Source organism: Calliphora vicina, chromosome 1 (genome assembly GCF_958450345.1).
Source record: "Calliphora vicina chromosome 1, idCalVici1.1, whole genome shotgun sequence".
NCBI classification, from domain to species: domain Eukaryota; kingdom Metazoa; phylum Arthropoda; class Insecta; order Diptera; family Calliphoridae; genus Calliphora; species Calliphora vicina.
The window spans coordinates 62,282,216-62,304,672 of record NC_088780.1 but is presented as its reverse complement, the minus strand read 5'-3'; the positions used below and the strand labels follow the sequence as shown (position 1 = coordinate 62,304,672).

General features: G+C 33.8%; 2 protein-coding genes across 2 annotated transcripts; one reads left to right on the top strand and one right to left on the bottom strand.

Annotated features, from left to right (window-relative positions):
• Window positions 1-1,892: 1,892 nt before the first annotated feature.
• On the bottom strand, window positions 1,893-2,589 carry LOC135949197 (cytochrome b-c1 complex subunit 6, mitochondrial). The gene is made up of 3 exons (XM_065498681.1): window positions 2,475-2,589; window positions 2,291-2,389; window positions 1,893-2,226 (listed from the first exon to the last, which is right to left on the bottom strand). The coding sequence occupies exons 2-3, from the start codon at window positions 2,384-2,386 to the stop codon at window positions 2,053-2,055; spliced, it is 270 nt and encodes an 89-aa protein (XP_065354753.1). The 5' UTR covers window positions 2,387-2,389; window positions 2,475-2,589; the 3' UTR covers window positions 1,893-2,052.
• A 1,600-nt stretch (window positions 2,590-4,189) lies between these two features.
• On the top strand, window positions 4,190-20,494 carry Set1 (SET domain containing 1). The gene is made up of 6 exons (XM_065514800.1): window positions 4,190-4,645; window positions 4,698-5,067; window positions 5,127-5,376; window positions 5,435-9,966; window positions 18,647-19,271; window positions 19,349-20,494. Exons 2-6 carry the CDS (start codon window positions 4,772-4,774, stop codon window positions 19,520-19,522), a joined length of 5,877 nt encoding a protein of 1,958 aa, XP_065370872.1. The 5' UTR covers window positions 4,190-4,645; window positions 4,698-4,771; the 3' UTR covers window positions 19,523-20,494.
• The last annotated feature ends 1,963 nt before the right edge of the window (window positions 20,495-22,457 follow it).

Sequence of the window (22,457 nt, the reverse complement as noted above, 5' to 3'; positions counted from 1 at the left end):
GTGCGCAGAGTACAGGTCGCAATTTTGAAGATATTTCGATCAAATTTGGTACATATTATTTTTTCGGCTCAAGGACCAAGCCTGTTGAAACTGGCTGAAATCGGTCCACTATTTCACCTAGCCCCCATACGAATGTCCTCCCCAAATTGGACTTTATCGGTCATAAATGTTTAATTTATATATGTATCTCCACAAATTCCACTCCAAATAAGTTTTATATACACAAAATTCATGTCACCAAATTTTGTTACGATCGGTCCATAATTAGTCATAGCTCCCATATAGACCCGCTTCCGAAAATCACTTTAAAGTGCATAAATCGCTTAAAAATGTTTGTAAACACACAAAATTCAACATAGTTAACTTTAATATAGACATAAATCACATGACCTAATTTCATGGTGATCGGTCCATAATTGGTCATAGCCCCCATATAACCCCACTTCCGAAAATCACTCAAAAATATAAATTATTGAAATTTTAAAAGAAAAATTTTTTTGCTCTTTTACTTAGTGTAGGGTATTATATGGTCGGGCTTGACCGACCATACTTTCTTACTTGTTTTCTATAGCGAACGAGTACTTTGAGTGGAAATTTAACATGTGTTTTGTTATTGTAACAAAAACAAAATGCATGTAAAACGTCCACTCAAAGCACTCGTTCGCTATAGAAAAACAGCACATAAGTCGATCGGTATACTTTAAGGTGGGTGTTCGACTAATATTTTTGGGTGTTACAAACATCTGCACAAACGCATTATACCCTCCCCACTATGGTGGTGTAGGGTATAAAAATACAACTAACTATTAGTATGTGTTAATATTATATATCATTTCTTTTGATTTAAAATATTAAACAAATTTAAAGTTGTGTTAAATAAATTTTTAAAAGACTGAATTAGTTTTAATAAAAAAAATATTTAAGCTTAATTTATACCTTAAATCATAAATTGACAAAAAATTTAAAAACCGGTTATTCGAACCGGTTTTTGATTGAAAAAACCTTTTGATTTAAAATATTAAACAAATTTAAAGTTGTGTTAAATAAATTTTTAAAAGACTGAATTAGTTTTAATAAAAAAAATATTTAAGCTTAATTTATACCTTAAATCATAAATTGACAAAAAATTTAAAAACCGGTTATTCGAACCGGTTTTTGATTGAAAAAACCGAAAACCGATTTTTAAAAATTACGCTTTTTCGAATTATTCGAAAACCGGTTTTTGGAATATGTCGAATATTTGATCACTCTACTCATGCAGGGCTCTAGTATTTGTCACCGCTTTATGTGCATAAAATATTTAAAAGTGTTAAAAAAAATATTTCATTTATAAAAGTGCGTTTTTGTGATTTTTTTGACAGTTTGCACGGTTTTACACAAACAAAAATGTAAGAAAAGATAAACTCACTGTTTATTGTTGGGGTTTTGTTTGATATTTTTACAAATAAAGCTTGAGTGTCTGTAATTCTCATTCACTCTAGTGTTTTATTTGTATATCTTTAATTTTTCTAAAGCCTTTTGGGAAAAGGTTTGCTGATGATCTGGCCTAAGCAACCAGTGAAATGCGCATAGGAACTAGCGCACTTAGGTTTTTGACAACTGATTTAGGACTTTTACAATAGAGTTTCCGATCTACTAATACAGAATTGAAAAATTAATTTAAAATACATATACTACAAAAAATCTATAGAATTTTATATTACCAATCAAAATAAAATATGTAATCAATTTCTCAATATTTATAGGTTCAACGGTTTTTCGTCAATAATTTGAACCAACTCAAAAATTCTATAAGTACCAAGCAAAATATCTAACATAATTTCATATCTTTCAGATCGTTGCTGATGCTGGTACTACAAATGAGATTTAACAAAATATAAATAACAATCTAATTTCAATGTTTCAGTTTTGCAACTTTTTTATTAGGATCTAATTAAAGCCAAAGCAAAGCTCATGGCCCTGAAATGAAAACAAATTTAACTGGTTGGCTGAATGTTGACATCCATCATCAATCCATTTAAATTTTAACTGTTGTTGGCCAAATCATCAAGTTTACTTCAGCTTAGAGAAAAGACTGTGGCTTACACAATGATCCAATTCGGTGACATAGTCAAAAAGTTCTTCCATACAAGTTTCGGTGGTCTTTGAGCGGCTGTTGACACGATCGTTACATGCCTGATACTTATTGTAAAGAGCTTCAATGTTTCCCTTAGCTTGACATTGTTCCTGAAATTATTAACAATTAATACACATGTATACGTATAGTTATTGAAATATTATGAAATCTTACCCTTAAAGTAGTCTGTGGGTCAACTAATTCTTCTTCATCGTCAGCGCGGACAACTGGCATGGCAATAAAGCCGCTCAAAAAGTTTTTGAAGGCCATTTTCTATGAATTAATTAAGAATGTTAGATATTGGGTATATTTTATGAGTATCTCACAATGAATTTAATACAAAATATCTAATATTTACCAATTTTAAGTTTAGGAAAGAAACTTTTTCACAAAATTGTGATGCAACCAAGAATTTTTGACAGCGAGCAATTCGCTTGAAGTTGGCTGTAATTGAAAGATAAATGTCAGTTCTATTCAGTGTTGCCAATAAGAAAATGTAAAATTTCACATATTTTATTTATACCAGGTGGCAGCGGGAGCACAGCCAAAGTAAATTAATAAAGTAGCGACAGTACTACAACAAATACAACATTTACAAAAACCACAAGCAATTTTGTTTTTGGTTTAAGGTCTGAGCTGTCAAAGTTGCCTGTTGTTGTTTTTGCTTTTGGGCTTGTTGTATTTTTCGCCCCAACAACCACAAGTGTATTGACAGTTCAGACCAAAGTAAAAAAAATAGTCAGCTGTTCTACTGAGTCTACTTTATTAATTTACTTTGAGCACAGCTGATTATAGAAATAGCACGCGATAATGTCAAACTACACATATAATAAATATTCGCCGGTACGCATTTATGCCAAACTCCATATAAAAAAATTAGTGAATTCGCCTGTATTTATTTCAATGTGCCACTGCTGTCACCTTGTTAAATACGCCTTGCTACATACCAAGATGCCATCGAGAGCTCAGCTGATTATAGAAATAGCACGCGATAATGTCAAACTACACATATAAAAAAATATTCCCTGGTACGCATTTATGTCAAACACAATATAAAAAAAATTTGTGAATTTGCCTGTATTTATTTCAATTCGCCACTGCTGTCACCTTGTTAAATACGACGAATCTAATTAGATTCGCTTTTCAGATTTTTTAAATTATTTTTTTCAAAACAAATTTATAGAACTCTCAAAGTTGCCTGTTGTTGTTTTTGCTTTAGGGTTTGTTGTATTTTTCGCCACAACAAACACAAGTGAATTGACAGTTCAATTGTCTAAACAACTGAATACAAAAAAATAATCAGCTGTTCTTCTGAGGTCACCTACTATAAATTCCCATTGATTTTTTTATCAAAAATTCCTTACAAATTTAAGTCATTTCTAATTGTATACCCAATTTGAATATAAATCCTATTAACTGGCAACACTATACACAACAAGGTGCATTTAAATACGCCTTGATACACAACTTACAAATATTTAAAAAAATATTAATACAAATATATGTTCCCCTGTTTGTTTATAATAAACTGTATTTATATGAAATTTTAATTTACATATCGCTTATTTACTGCAAAAACATCAAAATTAAAAAAAAAAAAAAAACTAATTTCGAGTTAATAGCACCATTGCACCCTTCAATTTCTGCATTGTAAAAGGGAACATAGTAAATAAATTGTTTTCATATCAGACAAAGTCTTGTGAACTAACTAGCTTCTAAAATTACACTCAGCATTTTGACCTATTTTCATATTGTCTATTACTTGCATAGCACCATTTAAAAACTAAAAATGCGTCTCCTGAAAAATAAATTATTTTGAGTTATAACGACGTTGCAGAAAATGAGCGATATATAATTTTTTAATTTTATTTTGCATTTTTATCACATTGTTAATAAAATGCAACTATGAATTGGGAAAAAGATAAGCAACCGTGGATTTCAGGTTCGAGTTGCCATTGTTGAAAATATTCACGTTGACATAGCATTTGCGATTGTCTATCTCACTCTCGCCCCTTGTTTTTAATACAAGATTGTGGGCAGCGCAGCTTTTATACGTTTTGCCTAACATTTTTTCTTGCAGCGGCGGTGAACATTGATTTCATTTTTGTTAAACATTTTTCGCTAAAAATATAGTTAAACTTTAAGCAAATTACGCAAAAGTTGTAAAAAAGTTTTCATAAATCGCCGCTGATCGTTGGTAGTATGAAATTTTTCGGCAAAAATCAGAGTAGATTGAGAAAAATAGAAATTTTCTTATTGCCTTCACTGATTGAAAACGAGCAAAGCACACTCTGTCTGCAGAGCTGTTAACGTCTGATTTCGCAGCCACCTTATCAATTGTGAGGTACGCGCTATACTTGCTGCCTTGTCTTGGCCGTATTAAAATATTGCTGCTTTTTTTGGGGAGCACGACAAGTGCCAAGTGATCTAAAATGTGGTGGATCCACTAGCATATAATGTGTGTTTTCTTGCCATTTTTCTAACAATCAAAATATTGTATAAATTGCTACAAGGAAAATTAATAGAAAGGTAAATTGTCTGTTTTGAACGTAAACAAAACTAATTAATTTATCTCACATAGTTTTGCCAAGAAAAACAAACAGCACAAGACAGCAATTGGAAATTGGTGTCGCGTTTGGAAAAACTTATTGATGCATGTATGACCTAATGGATAACAACTATAGCCGCATGCCACCTACTCATCCGAACAGCAATGGTGCTGTTAGTTCCGGTGAACACTTGGGAGGCAGTGTCACCCAGCAAAAAGCACCGCGGAATTTTAAATTGCTTTCGGATCCAGCAATTACGAAGGGTGCTATCAAATTGTATCGTTTCGATGGTGTTGTGCCGAATGATTCGACTTATCCGTCGGTTATGCCTCGAGATCCTCGTAATCCAGTGGTACGCTTACGGGCAAGACCAGTGGAACCCATGGTCATGTCTGTACCACGGTAAGTCTTAGCAGAAAAATATTGTTTTGAGTTTTAATCAAAAATTATATTTTATACAGGCTAAAAATTGACCAGAACTATGTTGGAAGTCCACCGGCCATAGAAATAACAGTGACCAATTTAAATGACAACATCGATAAACAGTTTTTGGCGCGAATGCTTGATAAATGTGGAGTGTATGATGATATTGTCATTCATCATCATCCCACCACAAATAAACATCTCGGCATTGCAAGAATTGTATTTGAAAACGTAAAAGCTGCTCGACAATGTGTTGAAAAATATAATCAGAAATCGGTAATGGGAAAGGTAAGGTATATTGTTAAAATAGTAGCTAAGATTTATTGACTTTGATATTTGTATACAGATTTTAAGCGTTTTTCATGATCCCTTCGGAAGTGTCTGCAAGCAAACTGTAGAAAATTTAACGTCAACGAAACCTAAGCTTCCAACTGCCGCAAGTTCCTCAACAGGGACGATATCAGGGGCACCGCCATTACCAAATACAGAGGTAGATGTACATGTCGCGGCAGTAACAACAACGTCCACAGTTTCCCATTCGGAATATCAACATGAATACCTATCCCACGTGTCACAGGATGGTTTTGATTCAACAATATCAACCTACCAACATTCTTATCGGTCAGATCGTGAATATGAAAGATTTACGCATAGTCGTGCAGACAGATATGTCGAGGACGATAGGTCATCATATCGTGATAAGCGTAAAGATCGAGATGAAAGTCGTGAAAGATATGGGGGTGTATCCATTGGTCAGCGCCATGATAAAGATCGTTCAAAACACCACCATCATTACCATAAACGTGACCGTTCCAGAGAACGTAGTGATGAACGCGGAAGCATAAGCATTACAAGACGCGATCGAGAACGTGATAGAGTGCGTGATTATGACAGATCGCGCGAACGGGATCGTGATAGACGTGATCGTGAACGTGATTATCGTGAAAGAGAGCGAGAACGGTCGAATGATAGGGAACGAGATCGTGACCGCGAACGTTCCGCTAAGACACGTGGAGGTGATAAGTATAATTCGACGTCACGCTATTCGCGGGATTATGTGGATACAGCTTCGAGTAGCACAGCTCCGAAACCTTATCCTTCACCTAGCAGTGGTGTATACTACCCTATTCAGCCTGGTGTTTCGCAACCCTCTGTTCATGTGGTGGGCTCATCCATTCCAGGTTCATATCCATACCATGCCTACGGATATCCAAGTGAAAATCCTAATCCTCACATCTGGCACGGGGGTAATAGATCATGGCCCGTCCATCAACCACCACAGCAACCACAAAGCCAGCCTCCTCTGCCACCTCCTCCTCCGGATGGAACACCGGACTGGGATGAACCCGAGCCGCCGCCCCCAGGTGGATATTCCAGTCAGGATGAAATGACATCTAGCACTTTGAAAAAGGATCGAAAAGAAAAACCATCCGTAAGTATAAAGTCATCGACGGATAAAAACTCAATTTCAACGGCGGATAGGACAGACATTATAGCTGATAGTGATTTGGGTAATGTTGATTTGGACACACGGATTGCACTCATGTTCAAGGGAAAATCGTTTGGCAATGCCCCACCTTTTCTACAGATGGATAGTAGTGATTCGGATGCAGAAAAAGGTGGCCAAGGAGAGGAAGAAGAGGGCGAAGTGAATTCAGATTCGAATGAACGGTCATCTACGAAACGCTTAAATAAGAAGAATAAACGTCAAATAACATCATCAAAGTCTAATAGAATGCAAACTGTCGAGCATGGGGCAAGCGATATTTCATCTAGTGACGATGAGATATTGCTTAAAAAGGATTCTTACAGCCCAATATATCCAGGTCATTTAAAACAAAAAGACGACGATCGTATGTCGCTTTCTAGTTTATCATCCAATGAAGGCGTGAAAAAACAGGGAACAGAAACGGATAAAACTAAACAAAAACCATCACTTCCTTCGTCCGGCTCATCGATGGCTTTATCTTCTGAAATAAATGCAAATTTGACTGCTGCTTATGTGTATCCTGCCCATCCATCCTCAAATCCTTACTATTATCCTGGAGGAGGATATCCTTCCTATCCGGCTGCAGATAATGCTTCAGCACAGTACCTACATCCCGCCTACATACAATCGTCGTATTTGCCGGGTATTAGCGGTAGCTTGCCAACATTTGGGACGAATGCTGCTACCACGTATGGCGATCCTTACGGCGATCCGTATAAATTTTATCGCAGCGATGGTTATTCCACATACATGGGCCATCTTTCCAATGTTTACGATGAAGATCCGTACAAAAGACACATCGAAGAGGTAGTGAAGAGGGTAAGTGACGAACTTAAACAGATATTGAAGCGTGATTTCAACAAAAAAATGATTGAAAACACGGCCTTTAAAAATTTTGAAGGGTGGTGGGATGAACAGATACAAAAAAGTCGTCGACATAAGAGCGAAAATGAAAAAGTTGCATCCGAAAAATCCACCGGTATTGTTCCGGTCGCGCTGAATAGTACAACTGCGCCAACTACAAATCGCATAGATAAACCACCTGATATTAACCAGTTAATTAACAGTCATCGAGATTTATCCGACTTTAATTCGGCATACCCAGCCCTAGGATTACGTGCTTCGATTCCTAAATTGCCGTCCTTTCGTCGTATTCGTAAACAGCCCAGTCCAAAATCACAAAAGGCAGACGTTGAAAAGCATCTGAGCGATCAGGAAGAAATGGTACACGGCTCAGATTCCGAAAAAGATGATTCAAATTTAAGCTCGATCGCATTGACAAACGCTGCTACTAGCGCCAAGGATACGAAAGACTCCACCAATCAATCGTTCAAAACAAAGCCCTCATCCAGCACTCCAGTCGCGCGAATAAAACGAAAAGGTAGCTCTTCAAGTTTTTTTTCATCTTCATCGTCTAGTGAGGGAGAGAATGACGATGATGATGAAGACGATGCGGAAAGAGATGCAGACGGAAGTTCAGGGGATGAAGATGACAGTGCAAGCGATGATGAATTAAGTTCAATAACAGATGATGACATAAAGAACAAATCTCGAAAAGAAAAAAATCTTCAAAAAACACGGCAGACAGTTACGCGAGATCTCTACTCGGATACCGATGACGATGATGATTTACCCAAAAGATCAACTATTCTTGTCGCAGCAAAACAATCATCCGCAACAAATAGTGATATGGTGGCGAAAAAGAGTATATACTCCGACTCAGACGAGGACGCAAAAATGGTGGATAAGGATTCCAAACTAGCTAAAAAAACAAGTCATAAGAAGGAAGCTTCAAGGGTAGCAATGTTACCTACAAACGCATCCGACCTGGAAGACATTAGCAAAGACAGTTCGCTTAGTTTAGGTGAAGATTCACAAGACTACAAGACGGATGGCACGAAAGCTCCCCTTGAAGAAGCGTCTAAAGTCAAATCCGACGATAATAGTGAATCTCAATTGAAAGAACAGAAGGCCGGTAATGAACACGATGGCAAACAACTCGAAATTAAACCCGATCAAAGCCAAAGGAAAAGTGTATTTGAATATGATAGAATATATAGTGATTCCGATGAAGAACGGGAGTATCAAGAGAAACGAAGGCGTAACACTGAATATATGGCTCAAATTGAGCGAGAGTTTCTCGAAGAGCAAGAACGTAAATTGCGTGAAGAGCAAGACGCAAGTGGAGCGGAAAAGACATCATCGACGACAACTGAAGATAAACCCTTAACGACAGCAGCAGCTAACCGACCTTCTTTAGCTTTTTCACGTAAATCTATTAGCATTGAAATGCCTGTAACACCCGATATTACGAAGGTACCCCCTACTCCAGGTGCTCGATTAATGGGTGAACTAGGATTGCTCAACAGTTCAAATATTGCTGATGCGGAAAAACAACGAGAAAAGACTAGTGGAAAAGTTAAAAAAGAAAAGACTGCAACAAACTCCAAGACTGAAATCGGTAGACCTAGAAAGGACTCAAAATCAACAATTCAAAATGTTCAGAAAGTTCAAAAGCATTTGGCGCCAGTGGAGAAAATTGACGCCACAAGCGAACCGTCATATTCAAGTGTACCGGCACATATCACAGCAGACACACCACATAACCTATCTACGCAAGTTAGTTCAAACGGTTTTGCCTCTAATGAAGTTAAAATTCAGCCTACAGGTGCCCTCAGTATCAAAAACGAAAGTGAGTCCATTCTAAAAGCAAGTACAATTGAGTCAAAATCCACTAACGAACACCTTATGGCATTGAAACCGACGCCTTTAGATTCCTCTCAAACAGAGGAAGAAAATGATGACATTAAGATGTCACCTACCTCATCAGATGGAGGATCCAGTCAAGCTAGTCAAGCCAGCCAAGTGGCACTGGAGCATTGTTACTCTTTGCCTCCAGAGGCAGATACATCGAAACCAAAGAACTCATCATTTTCACCACCAGCACAACACGGGGAAACTGCGCGGAAAAAACAACAATATTTGGTTCACGATCATGGCGGATACGCTACTCCACCTACACCACGTGCATCAATTTCTGATGACATTGTTCCACCTCATATTTCCCAACAGTCGAGTACTGTAACTTCGACTAAGCCAGGACCTGGAAGGCCGCGTAAAGATTCCGCCCGTACAAAAAAGAAAGAAGAATCCATGTCACACCGTGCGTCTGGGAAACGAACACATTCTGCGGAGATATCATCTGCAGCAGCTTACAACAATTACGCCAAAGCAATGGCTACCTTCGAGCCACGAGAAATGTTTAAACCTCGCGAGGCCACCGATGAAATGATGGTCCTTTACGAATTTCTCACTCGTGGCATCGATGCCGAAGACATTCAGTACGTACGGAAATGTTATGAAATGCATTTGCAGGAGGACACGTACGGGTATGTAATTTTAATTGATGAATTTACATACATACATTTTTTACATTTTCTGATTTTAATCTGAAAAAAATATTTTTTGACGAATTTACTGGGTAATCACTTTTTGCATTTGAGACGATGTACTGGTATTCGTTAAAAGAAAAGTTGAAAATATATTATAGATAATAGGTACATATACACTTTTTAACATTTTGCAAATATCAAAATGGCACTACCATATCCAAATATGATATTGAAAACTGTAAAGAAACATGATAGTATATTTTCGCAGTTGTTAAAAGAGTTCACGCGCAAATCGCGTCGAAGCACAATGATTCCTTCCCATATAACGACGACAAAAATATCGGGGTTCCGAATTACCGCAATCGCGATCGAGTTTTAGCAAAAATAAATTATCTCAAAGCAGAGCACCCAAAAATATGATCAATTAAAAATGCTTTATGCCCATAAAATATGCAGTTAAAAACGAAAAATACCCTCTTACCCCCAGTAACACGAAGTCTGGTTATGTTTTAACTAATAGTTATACTGACAGTTTTCATACAAACATAATTTTAACCGACAGTTTTAACCGACTATTAGTTAAGGCATAACCAGACTTCGTGTTAACGGGGGTTAAAATATAAAAAATATGCACTTTACACTTGACTTCAAAGTTTTATTTTAAAAAATAAATAAAATATTGGGCTTATAAATTAAAATTGGTTATTATGGGATTAAATTTCTATTTTATTGTATTTTGCACTAGTTACATGAAAATAGTTTGATGCAATGCATTTTATTATTGCAATACATTACTATGTGTTTAATTAAGTTTTCAAATTTTCAAACCAAATCGTTGTTTTTGATTTCCGTAGAGTTTCTTAGACAATCTTAATCAATTTATCAATTAAATTTCATACCGTCTCAACTTTAAACTTGTTAGTACCATAATACTTTCTGAATTTATGTGTCCCAATGTTTATAGGATCTGAATGTTTCCATTCTACATGAAGCTTCAAAAATCACTTTTTTATCATTTGAATTACATACAGTGTTGGAAAAAATAATAGGAACGAATGCTTTTTTCAAACTTTGAAAGTATGTTAGTCAAATTTAGTTTTGTGTTTAAAAAAAATTATATGCAGTTTTGTTTATCAGACATACAGCATAAGAAAAAACATAATCATTCCTATTTTCATCTATATATTAATACATTATATGACTAACAATGGACCGACACCAGAAGAGGAGAAACACCCTCATATCATGATAGATCCACCGCCATCATGATATGGGGTGTTTACGTTCTTCTTGGGCTGTGGTCATACGAAACGAAGATAAATTTGTTTGGATCCGATGGGAAATATTATGTTAGGCGCCCAGACAATAAGGCATATGATCCAAAATACACCAAGAAGACCGTAAAGCCGTGGATCCACCGTCTTCATCATGATATGGGGGTGTTTCTCCTCTTCTGGTGTCGGTCCAGTATATTGGATAAAGAACGAAATATGCATCCAGGACTACGTAAATATATTGCAAAGCTTAATGCTTCCATTTTCGGAGGAAGGAATGCCCTTCAGATGGGAGTTTCAGCAGGACAATAGTCAGAAGCACTCCTCAAAATTGGCAAAATACTGGTTTGCTGTCAACAAAGTACCTCTTATGGAATGGCCTTCGCAGTCACCGGACATTAACCCAATGGAATACCTTTGGGGAGTGCTCAAGAGGAAGCTAGAGGGTTTCAGTGCGAAAAATAAGCACGAATTATGGGAGCAAATCCAGGAAGAGTGATTTGACATTGACATGGACGTTTGCATAGACGTTTAGAGCAACTAAATATTAAGATAAGATAGTTTTTAACAAAAAATATAAAGATGTGCCTCGAAAAGTTGAATCCTCTTACGCGTTTCTATTATTTTTTCCAGTAAAAATATTGACTCCATACATTGTTAGTCATATAATGTATTAAAATATAAATGAAAATAGGAATGATTATGTTTTTAATTATGCTGTATGTCTGATAAACAAAACTGCATATACATTTTTTTAAACAAAACTGAATTTGACTAACATACATAAAAAGTTTGAAAAAAGCATTCGTTCCTAATATTTTTTCCAACACTGTATGTCTCAAAAACTCGTTGGAGAGCATCTAAATGAATTCGGCTTCCAAAATTTAAATAGAATTATCAAAAAGGCTAGTGAGTGAGTAGAATGATTTGTTCTATTTAAGACAGTGGCGATTATCATTGGGACCTAAAATACCATGACATTTCCTACATATCTTCCTTTCTCATTCATTATTTCCTCTAATGATATTCATGTATATTGTTTGTTAATGACTTCTTAATATCTGCGTTACAAGTTGATAAATCTATCAACGTGTTTAGAACACGAGGTTTTCGATGGATCTTAATATTCTGAACATTTGCGGCCGTATCTATAACGAAAAATTAGCCACTGTGTATACATCGCACACAACGATCTGCTAAGAGAGTTTATTTATAATGCATTTTTGACAGTCTATAAACAATTTGAAAATCAACTCTGAAAAGCGTGATGTATTGTTAACTATTTAAAAAATGAACTCTGATGTACTTATTGACATTTCTATTTAAGTTTTTTTCCTCAAATCATAAAAAGAAAGTGTGGAATTAATTAATTTTATTTCATTCCCATATAAAAGTTTTATAATAATATCGAATAGCTCGCAAACTATAAGAGATAATATATGGCTAAAGCAATGTTTTTGTAGATATCGTCTAGTAGATTCCATATATATATTTAAATCGGATCGCAAACAAACATTTGGCATCATTTTAAATTTTTGATATACCCCAGGTTCCCCACATTGGGGCATTGTGGCTCGGTGACCCCTTGGTGTTATAAGCCCATATTGAAAACTTAAACTTATCAACACCTCCTCTATAGTCATTGCTAGTTTTATTAGAATCGGTCTATTCGTTTAGAAGTTACAGATTTATTTCCACTTTTTTTTTCTCAAATCCCCCACTGTGCAGCTGTTCTTTAAAGACTTATAGGGGGGTCAGACGGCATGTATTGCTTGTGTATTGGGACATGTATTCGATACATATGGAATTCCATGTGTATGTCATAATTCACATTATACATACGATTCATAATTTCCACGTTCAAACGTACATATGTAATTGCATGTGACATAACCTCTATAAGTTTATATGTTTATTGTTTTTAACAATATATTTATTTAAAACATTTTTAAATCACAATAAATATATTTAATGCAATGAAACTTATTTTATTATGATTTTTCTTTACTCGCTTTTGTTTTGTTTTTTTTATTTTGCACTCACACAGTGTTGTATTTGAAAATACAACACTGTTATACACACGAAAATAGAACATGCTCTAATTGCCAAAAATGTCACGAGTAATACACATGTATTTTACATACACAAAGTTTCATGTGGATCACACGGTATGTATATGTTTACATATGGAAAAATGTCCCAATACATGGCACAAAACACAAGCAATACATGCCGTCTGACCCCCCTTTTAGCAAGTATGTATTTGATTGCAGTGTTTAAAAAGCTACGATAACTAACAAATTTTTAACTGTTGCTACAACTACTGCTTCAAAAAAGTGATGTAGCGGTAGCGGTAGCAGTAGCATTTGTCTTTTTTCGTTTTCTTGTTTTTTTTTTAAACTACTGCTACCTTCAAAATATAAAACTCTTAACAGAGCAGTAGTAATAGAAAATAAATTACACTGCTACTTTTAAATTTTTCTTTTATTGGTACTACTACAACTACTGCTACCAAAATCTGTAGGTAGCAGTAGTAGTAGTAATTGATTGACTCCGAGTTTTTATTAATTTTTTAACTAGACCACTTGTGTTTTTTCATTGCTACTGCTACTTGTAGTCTAGTTTTTATACCCTTCAGCTTCGTGAGAAGGGTATATATAAGTTTGTCATTCCGTTTGTAATTTCTACATTTTTCATTTCCGACCATATAAAGTATATATATTCTGGATCCTTATAGATAGCGGAGTCGATTAAGCCATGTCCGTCTGTCTGTCTGTCTGTCCGTCTGTCTGTCTGTCTGTTGAAATCAATTTTCTGAAGGCCCCAGATATCTCCGGGATCCAAATCTTCAACAAATCTGTCAGACATACTTTCGAGAATTTTGCTATTTAAAATCAGCAAAATCCGTCCATAAATAACGGAGATATGAGCAAAAATCCGAGACAACCTCTGAAAATTTCATCAAAAAACACAATGTATTGCATGCTTTGACAAAAAAACAACAAAACGTATGCTTGGATGTGCAAGCTTTGTGTATTTTGTTTTTTTTTTGTGTTTTGTTTCTTTTGGCGTTGTTGTTGTTTTTTATACAACTAAACTTTTGTTTGGTTGTGTGTTGGTTTTTTTGACAAAAAATCAACAAATCGTATGTTTGAATGTGCATGCTTTGCGTATTTTGTTTCTTTTGGCGTTGTTGTTGTTTTTTATACAATTAAACGTGTGTTTGGATGTGTGTTGGTTTCATTGCCTTGCGTATTTTGTTTTTGTTTTTTCTTTTGGTGTTTTGTTTCGTTTGGCGTTGTTGTTGTTTTTTGTGTTCTTGATAAATTTAGGATGCTGTACGCTGAAAGTGGGCAATGTACATACATACATATATAATAATTATAAAAAATAATAATGCATCCACAACAAAGGTGAAGGGTATATAAGATTCGGCATAGCCGAATATAGCACTCTTACTTGTTTAAACACTGTTTGATTGTTCGTTAACATGCGTTTAGCGAGTGGATAAGAAATACATTTTAAATATATCGTATGTTAAATCCATTCTAAATTTTGGTTATAAATACGGCTGTTAGTATGTCTGGATGTTTGTATGTATGTCCTATTAACTTTCCGCAACTTTCTAAAGCCATCTGATGACATAGGAAACTGAAACTTGGTATACTTAAAGTACTTTCTCTGCGGAAGATCGTTATTAATTTTGGCCATACACCTCCCTATATAAATACTTATTTTTTGTAAGGAATTTTTATATTTTCTAGATTTTTATGAAGACCGATGAAGGGAATAACGGATATGCAAGTGTTATTGGTCATGTGGATAGTTCTCTTCAATTTTCTACTCTACAGTTAAATAACTTTTAAGTTCTCAGTAATGACATAAAAAATATTAGTAGTGCCATATGTTAAAATCTTTAAAATCGGATAGGAAACAAAAAAATTGCACGTGTTTAAAAATTTTACATGTCGAAGGTACCCTACTTTGAGCCCCCATAGCGCCGCGCCTGGATCATTTGTATGACCCATTTTAATATCTTAAACTCGAATACTCCTTGGCTACGCCCACTTCAAATTATATCCCGATCGGACCAGCCGTTTAGAAATGCCAGATTTATTTCCAAAAAAATTTTAGCTTGAAAATTAAAAACTACAAATATTTTTTTGAGGGATAACTTTTACAATTTTCATCCGATTTGAAAAATTAAAACCATGTATTGTTAAGAACTAAATTTTCTTTGTTTATTGGTATAAATTTTTATAAGCAATGAAATCTACTAAAATGAAACGTTTTTTTTTTTAGAATAACTTTTGAATTTGAGAGCATTTGGTTTAAGTCATGTCTCTGAAACTATAACTATCCAGCATATGATAAAGAAGTAGTTTAAGGAGGGGTTTAAGTGATGACGAAGGGTTAGATCATTCATTTGAATGATTTCTTAGAACCAATGCAACTTCGATGAACTGGCTACGTTTTTTAATTGTTATATGTATTGCGGAAGATATTTTAAAACAGCAAATACACAATGAATTTTAATAACAAAATTAAACAAAAGTATATTTAATTTCATATTTAAATATTAAATCTAAAAAAAAAACTAAAATCTCAAATAAGTTGAATGTGAAATATCGTATTACAATTCCCAGATCATCTTTAATAACTGTACTGCTTAAGAAGTTTATGACCGATTATGCCCTATAGGCTAGGTTATTCAAATAATGAATAAATAAAAAAGAAGTCGGGAAAATTACATTAAATTTGAACTACTTCCAAAATGTTCTGCTGGCTATAGTATAATTTGGCAGATACTTATTCTAGAGCTTTTTTAATATAATTGTGGCTCAACATTATTAAATGTAAATCTAATTAAAATATGAAAATTACCAGAAATATTCCTAATGAATCTATTTTTAAGTAGAAATTTGTTACCGAATCTTGACAAATAAATTTAAAAAAATATGTAGAAAATTTTCTAAAATATTTCTAATGAATCAATTTTTAAGTAGAAATTTGTTACTGAATCTTGACAAATAAATTTAAAAAAATATGTAGAAACGCAAAATCGGACAAGAGTTTGTCTAATATAAATGTGCTCTAAACATAAAAGGATGTACCAAAAAAATAGTTTTTTTCGTTTCTATTTATAATCCACATACCTATATCTCTAAAAAATAACAAAAACTAAAATTTCCATAATTAAAACTATAAACTTTTGCATAAAAACCAAAATAACTTAATTTCTTGCTCCAAACACAAAATCGGACAGAGTAAAATATGTATTCAAAAGTGTGCGATAAATATTTAGTTGCATATCCTTTGTTGTCTCGAATGACCTGTAATCGCTTTTGAATCGATTTCACCATGTTTTGACAGACTATTGAGGTCCATGCTTCCAGTAAGGACTCTTTTATCTGAACTAACGTGTTAAATTTTATTTGATGCACTCTCCTAGCTAATTCCTCCCAAAGATGCTCAATTGCATTAAAGTCTGGGCTCTGTACAGGAGTTTCTATAAGTTTGGGACAGTTATGGATCAACCAAAGATTTGCTTAGAATCGTAGTCTTGATAAATGGAAAAGATGTTTTCTGTACCCACTTTTTCGCACTTCGCTCTAACTTTTGCTTCAAAATGTTGAGATAGACAAATTTGTCCACTCCGGCACTCAATATGCAGCCCCAAACCATAAACAAAATAGAAGATTTTTGGGACAAAGTAGTAAATTTTTTGGTAAACCACCGTAAAGCGCATTTTTATTTATTTATTTAATCACAGACGGAAGTAAAATTATTGTATATGGATCAGACTGTAAGCTGTTGCCGAATTCTATTATAAAAAAAACAAAATCCACTGTTAAGCATGGAGTAGGCTCTGTTATGGTTTGGGCTGCATATTGAGTTCCGGAGAATGCAATTTGTATTTTATCGATGGCAAAATGGACAAATTTGTCTATCTCAACATTTTGAAGCAAAAGGTAGAGCGAAGTGCGAAAAAGTGGGTACAGAAAACATCTTTTCCATTTATCAAGACTACGATTCTAAGCTCACATCACGTGTTGCAAATCTTTGGTTGATCCATAACTGTCCCTTACTTATAGAAACTCCTGCACAGAACCCATAATTTAATGCAATTGAGCATCTTTGGGAGGAATTAGCTAGGAGAGTGCATCAAATAAAATTTAACACGTTAGTTCAGATAAAAGAGTCCCTACTGGAAGCATGGACCACAATAGAGCCGGAAGTATGCCAAAAATGGTGAAATCGATTCAAAAGCAATTACAGGTCATTCGAGGCAACAAAGGATATGCAACTAATTATTTACCGCACACTTTTGAATACCTATTTTACTCTGTCCGATTTTGTGTTTGGCAGAAAAAATTAAGTTATTTTGGTTTTTATGCAAAAGTTTACAGTTTTAATTATGCAAATTTAAGTTTTTGTTATTTTTTAGGAGTGGAGTTTGTGGAGTGTAATAGAAGTGAAAAAAACTATTTTTTTGGTTCATCCTTTTATGTTTAGAGCACATTTATATCAGAAAAACCCTTGTCCGATTTGGCGTTTGAGTCACTGTACATATGTTATTTGTATATCCAACTAGCTTGACCCGGTGCGCTTCGCTACCCCTGTCGTAGTAAAATAAAAAATATATAGCCTATTGACGCTTCCCAGTAAGGATATATCTACGTTCCAAATTTCAATAAAATCGGTTCAGCCGCTTAGGCGTGATGCTCAAACAAATAAACAAACCAACAAACAAACTTACAAAGACATTTATATATTCTAATATATAAAAATCTAGTGTCACAATGTTAGTGTTTGAACTCCTCCGAAACGGCTCAACCGATTTTTATGAAATTTTGTATGTATGTTTGGTAGGTATGAGAATAGGTCGTAAAGTATATTTCATACCGCTAGGTTATTAGGGTGACCCTATCCAGAATTTATTTTTACCATTTTTTGGCCAAAAGCTTTTTTTCGTATTTTATTTATTTGGCATTAAAAAATACATATAACCCCAAATTTTCATCAACCGACCCTCACCCACCCGTTTTTTAGCCGAGATTTTAGTATTTTGTATGAGCAATATCCAAATATCAATATTTAACTATTTTTCTGAAATTTTGTATATATTTTTGGTAGGTACGAGAATATTATATATCATACCGCTATGACATTAGGATGCCCTATCCACCCATTTTTTAAAATATTTTTCGCCAAAAAATTTTGTTTGTATTTCTCTTCATTTGGCATCAAAAATACCTATAACTTCACTTAGAATACATTCGCTATTTTTTATTTAACAACCAAAATATTCACTAGAAATAATTTGTATGGCAGAACAACGTTTGCCGGATCAGCTAGTTTATATAGATAAATTGTTTTAATATATTTTTTTCTTTCTTTAGATTTTGGCTTAACAATACTCATTGGGTAGATCATTGCGTAACCGACCGTACATTTGTACCGCCACCGAATAAGAAACGTAAAAAGGACGACGAACTTAAGCGTCATGTTACTGGCTGTGCTCGTACGGAAGGTTTTTATAAATTGGATGTACGGGAAAAAGCCAAACACAAATATCATCATGCTAAAGCCAATGTCGAAAACTCGCAAAGTGTGGATCGTGCTGACGATCAGTTAACGAATCAGCACAATAAACTGGTATCAAAAATGCAAGGCATTTCACGCGAAGCCCGCTCCAATCAACGTCGTCTTTTAACTGCTTTCGGTTCCATTGGAGAATCGGAATTACTTAAATTCAATCAACTAAAGTTCCGCAAGAAGCAGTTGAAATTTGCCAAATCTGCCATTCACGACTGGGGCCTGTTTGCAATGGAGCCTATTGCTGCTGACGAAATGGTCATTGAATACGTCGGTCAAATGATTCGTCCAATTGTAGCTGATTTGCGTGAAACCAAGTATGAAGCGATCGGCATAGGAAGTTCATACTTGTTCCGCATCGACATGGAAACCATAATAGATGCCACAAAATGTGGCAATTTGGCTCGTTTTATAAATCACAGTTGCAATGTAAGTACTCGTACTACTTTAAATCATTCTCTTAATTACCATTACATATTTCATTATTTGTATTTTTTCTCTTTCAGCCAAACTGTTACGCAAAAGTCATTACTATAGAATCGGAAAAGAAGATTGTAATCTACTCAAAACAACCGATTGGTGTAAATGAGGAAATCACTTACGATTACAAATTTCCATTGGAAGACGAGAAAATACCATGTTTATGTGGTGCTCAAGGATGTAGAGGGACTCTCAATTAAATTTATTTTATTTCTGCAATATGGGTTTACTACTTTTTGTTTTTTTCTTGTACTCGATTATCCCGGTTTTTTATTTTTGATTTATCTTTTGTTTGTTTCAAATCAAGTACACACACACACTTTACCTCAGTTATATATTTTATAAGTGTAACCATGTATGTCCCTCACTCGTTGAGTAATTTATATTTTGGGTATTGAAACGGCACACTTTATAATACTATTGGAAAGCTAGGTTAATTGTGAAATTATTCCTATTATAAGTTGACATTTAGTATAACGATAATGTTGAAAACAAAAGCAATCAACAAACAATTGGAATTACAAACAATCATAAATACGTAAATATTTAACTGTTTTATACATTTATTTTCCTTTTTGAGCCACTGTCATCTGCATTTGGGTCATAATGAAGGAAACATTAAAACCATGTTCTTTTTCATTGTAAATATTTTAGCAGAGCTTTTTTTGTTTTTCCTTTTGTTTGAATTGTTTCAATTTATATACATATATTAAAACATATAAATATTAATTCAATTTTAAGTAAATTTCACACATTTTTTTATTAAACATAATATGAAACTTTTTAATGCTTAATTCAATTTTAAATTACAAATTAGGGCTTTTTAAGAAACTATGGTTGCATTAAAAATTTAAATAATACACTTTGAAATTAACTAAAACAAAATACAAACACTTACATGCATAAATATGATGTAGTCTTTAATTTTTATTTAAAATTAAGAATAATTATTAGAAAAAAATAAAATATATACACTTGTATGTAAATAGTTTTAAAACTATAAAAAAATCATAATTTTATTAATAATAAGAACTATATTCATTAAGTTAATAATAAATATACTATACATACATATTCCCCAGCGCCACTTCCTTCTATAAAACACTCAAGTGTTGTATGTTGTTCGATAATGTTAAAATAATTTAAAAAATAAAAAAAATCATGTCAAGAAATTCATTTTTTTTAATTTCATTCCTACACGATTTTATTATGCACAAACTATATTGTACTGTTTGACAAATAGGCAATAACGCTTATACATGTTAATGAGACCAAATCTTCACACAATTTAGTAACCATATTACATTCGATTGGATTTTTTTTAACGGCCATTCCAGGACGACATTATTTATGTGAGATAATATTCCGATTATTATCAATTTCAATATGCTTTATTCTTAAGCCAAAAGAGAAATATGTGTCAAGATTCGTGCAAAATAATGACCTATTACTATTTGATTACAACTTTAAATTAGACATCGTTAGATCTTTAATTTTTGTTTATTTTAAAAACATAAAATTTAATAGGTATTAATTGTTACACATTGTTATTGGTAAAATATTTGTGCGATTTATATTTTATGTAAAAAGAAGGCAGTCAGAATTTTTCTGAAATATCGGCTAATGCTATATTTTTTATTAAGAATAAGTACTATTTTCTGACTTTGACTCCTTAGTTCAGCTTGATACATCTTGTTCCTTATTATTGGACAAGTTCGCAATAGGTTTTTTTTTAAATAACTCATTAAACTCTTAATTTTATTGGAATTTTGAATAAATTTACACTTTATTTATTTTTAAAATAATTAAATTCTCGAGGTTGGCTGCCGTCATCGCTAAGCTACCGTTACCGAAATTACTGTTATTACCGTTACCGTTGCAAGACTTAGCTTCTAAGTATATTTTATTCTATGTTAGACGCCTTATTTTTTGTGATCAAAATTGCAGTCTAATGTAGAGTTTCCAAAAAACCGAAGAAAAAATTGAAAACCGATCCGTTTCGGTCGGTTTTGTGATAATTTATTAAATATGAAGTGTTATAGAATCAAAATCAGTTGACAATATAGGAAAAGCTAACAAATTTAAAATTCAAACTTGAAGGTTGTTCAAGAGGATAAAGGTAAATTGGTACATTTTCTTTTAATGGTACTTTTTTAATATATTATATTAGTTAGCTTATATACATTAAAGTTGGCTAATATGCTCCTCAGTAAAGAAATAATCAAGAAAAGGAGAACTGAACCAAACTAAGGAGTACTGAACCATAATCAGGAAATTGCTTTGATTTCAAACTTGACGGGGGTAAATAGTGGAAAATTTGGTACTAAATCTTCTAATTGTACTTTTTATTATATTAAATTATTTTACTTATGTACATGAAGCTGGCAATAGTACTATTTCTTTATTGTAATAGTACTTTTGGAATATTTTAGACACATGACAGATTAGTGTAAATTCTTGTGTAAATTCAATAATTAATGGCCCAGAAATATGAAATTAGGCATTCATGACGGTTTTAGGCCTTGAAAATCCGCGGTTTCGATTAAAACCGAACACGAAACTCTAGACTAATGTCTTCGATCATAAAGCAAGTTGACAAATTGTACCAGGAGTGGAGGAAATTGAAGAATAGCAGAACAAGAGAAGAACCATCGTAAAAGGTAAAAGAGGAAATGTTAGCGAAGAATTAGACGAATTCTTCGATATTGCCCATGCTAAAGCACTCACCACGATTACAATAGAGGAGGATAAAGTTTTTGCTTACACAGGGGAAAAAAGGAACAAGATACAAAAGAACAACGGTTATTCAAATTCAATGATAAGAAAAGGGAAAAACTCACGAGGAATTTCTTTTCATAATTGGGCTGAATACCTTAGGAACCATGATACAAAAATACAAGGTAGTTCCACTTTCTCTTCCTGACGTTTGTTGGAATTAGACACTATCACCCCTATCGGCAATAACATGTGAAATGTTGTTCCCATGAAATATTTATTTCCCTCGAAGGGAAAATTGCTATCGGCAATATCATGATGAACTTTACATTCACAATAGTTGATTTTGTTCGTAACAGCTGTTTATTGTTTACAAAATTCCATCTACATATTTCACAACAAGGGGAATTTTTTTCACGT

Excerpts from the sequence above, each read along its gene's own strand:
- LOC135949197 (XM_065498681.1), bottom strand. The coding sequence starts at position 2,386 with ATGGCCTTCAAAAACTTTTTGAGCGGCTTTATTGCCATGCCAGTTGTC. Across the intron at positions 2,227-2,290 it reads ACCCACAGACTACTTTAAGG|GAACAATGTCAAGCTAAGGG; the intron begins GTAAGATTTCAT and ends TAATAATTTCAG.
- Set1 (XM_065514800.1), top strand. The coding sequence starts at position 4,772 with ATGTATGACCTAATGGATAACAACTATAGCCGCATGCCACCTACTCAT. Across the intron at positions 5,068-5,126 it reads ATGGTCATGTCTGTACCACG|GCTAAAAATTGACCAGAACT; the intron begins GTAAGTCTTAGC and ends TATTTTATACAG. Across the intron at positions 9,967-18,646 it reads TTGCAGGAGGACACGTACGG|ATTTTGGCTTAACAATACTC; the intron begins GTATGTAATTTT and ends TTCTTTCTTTAG.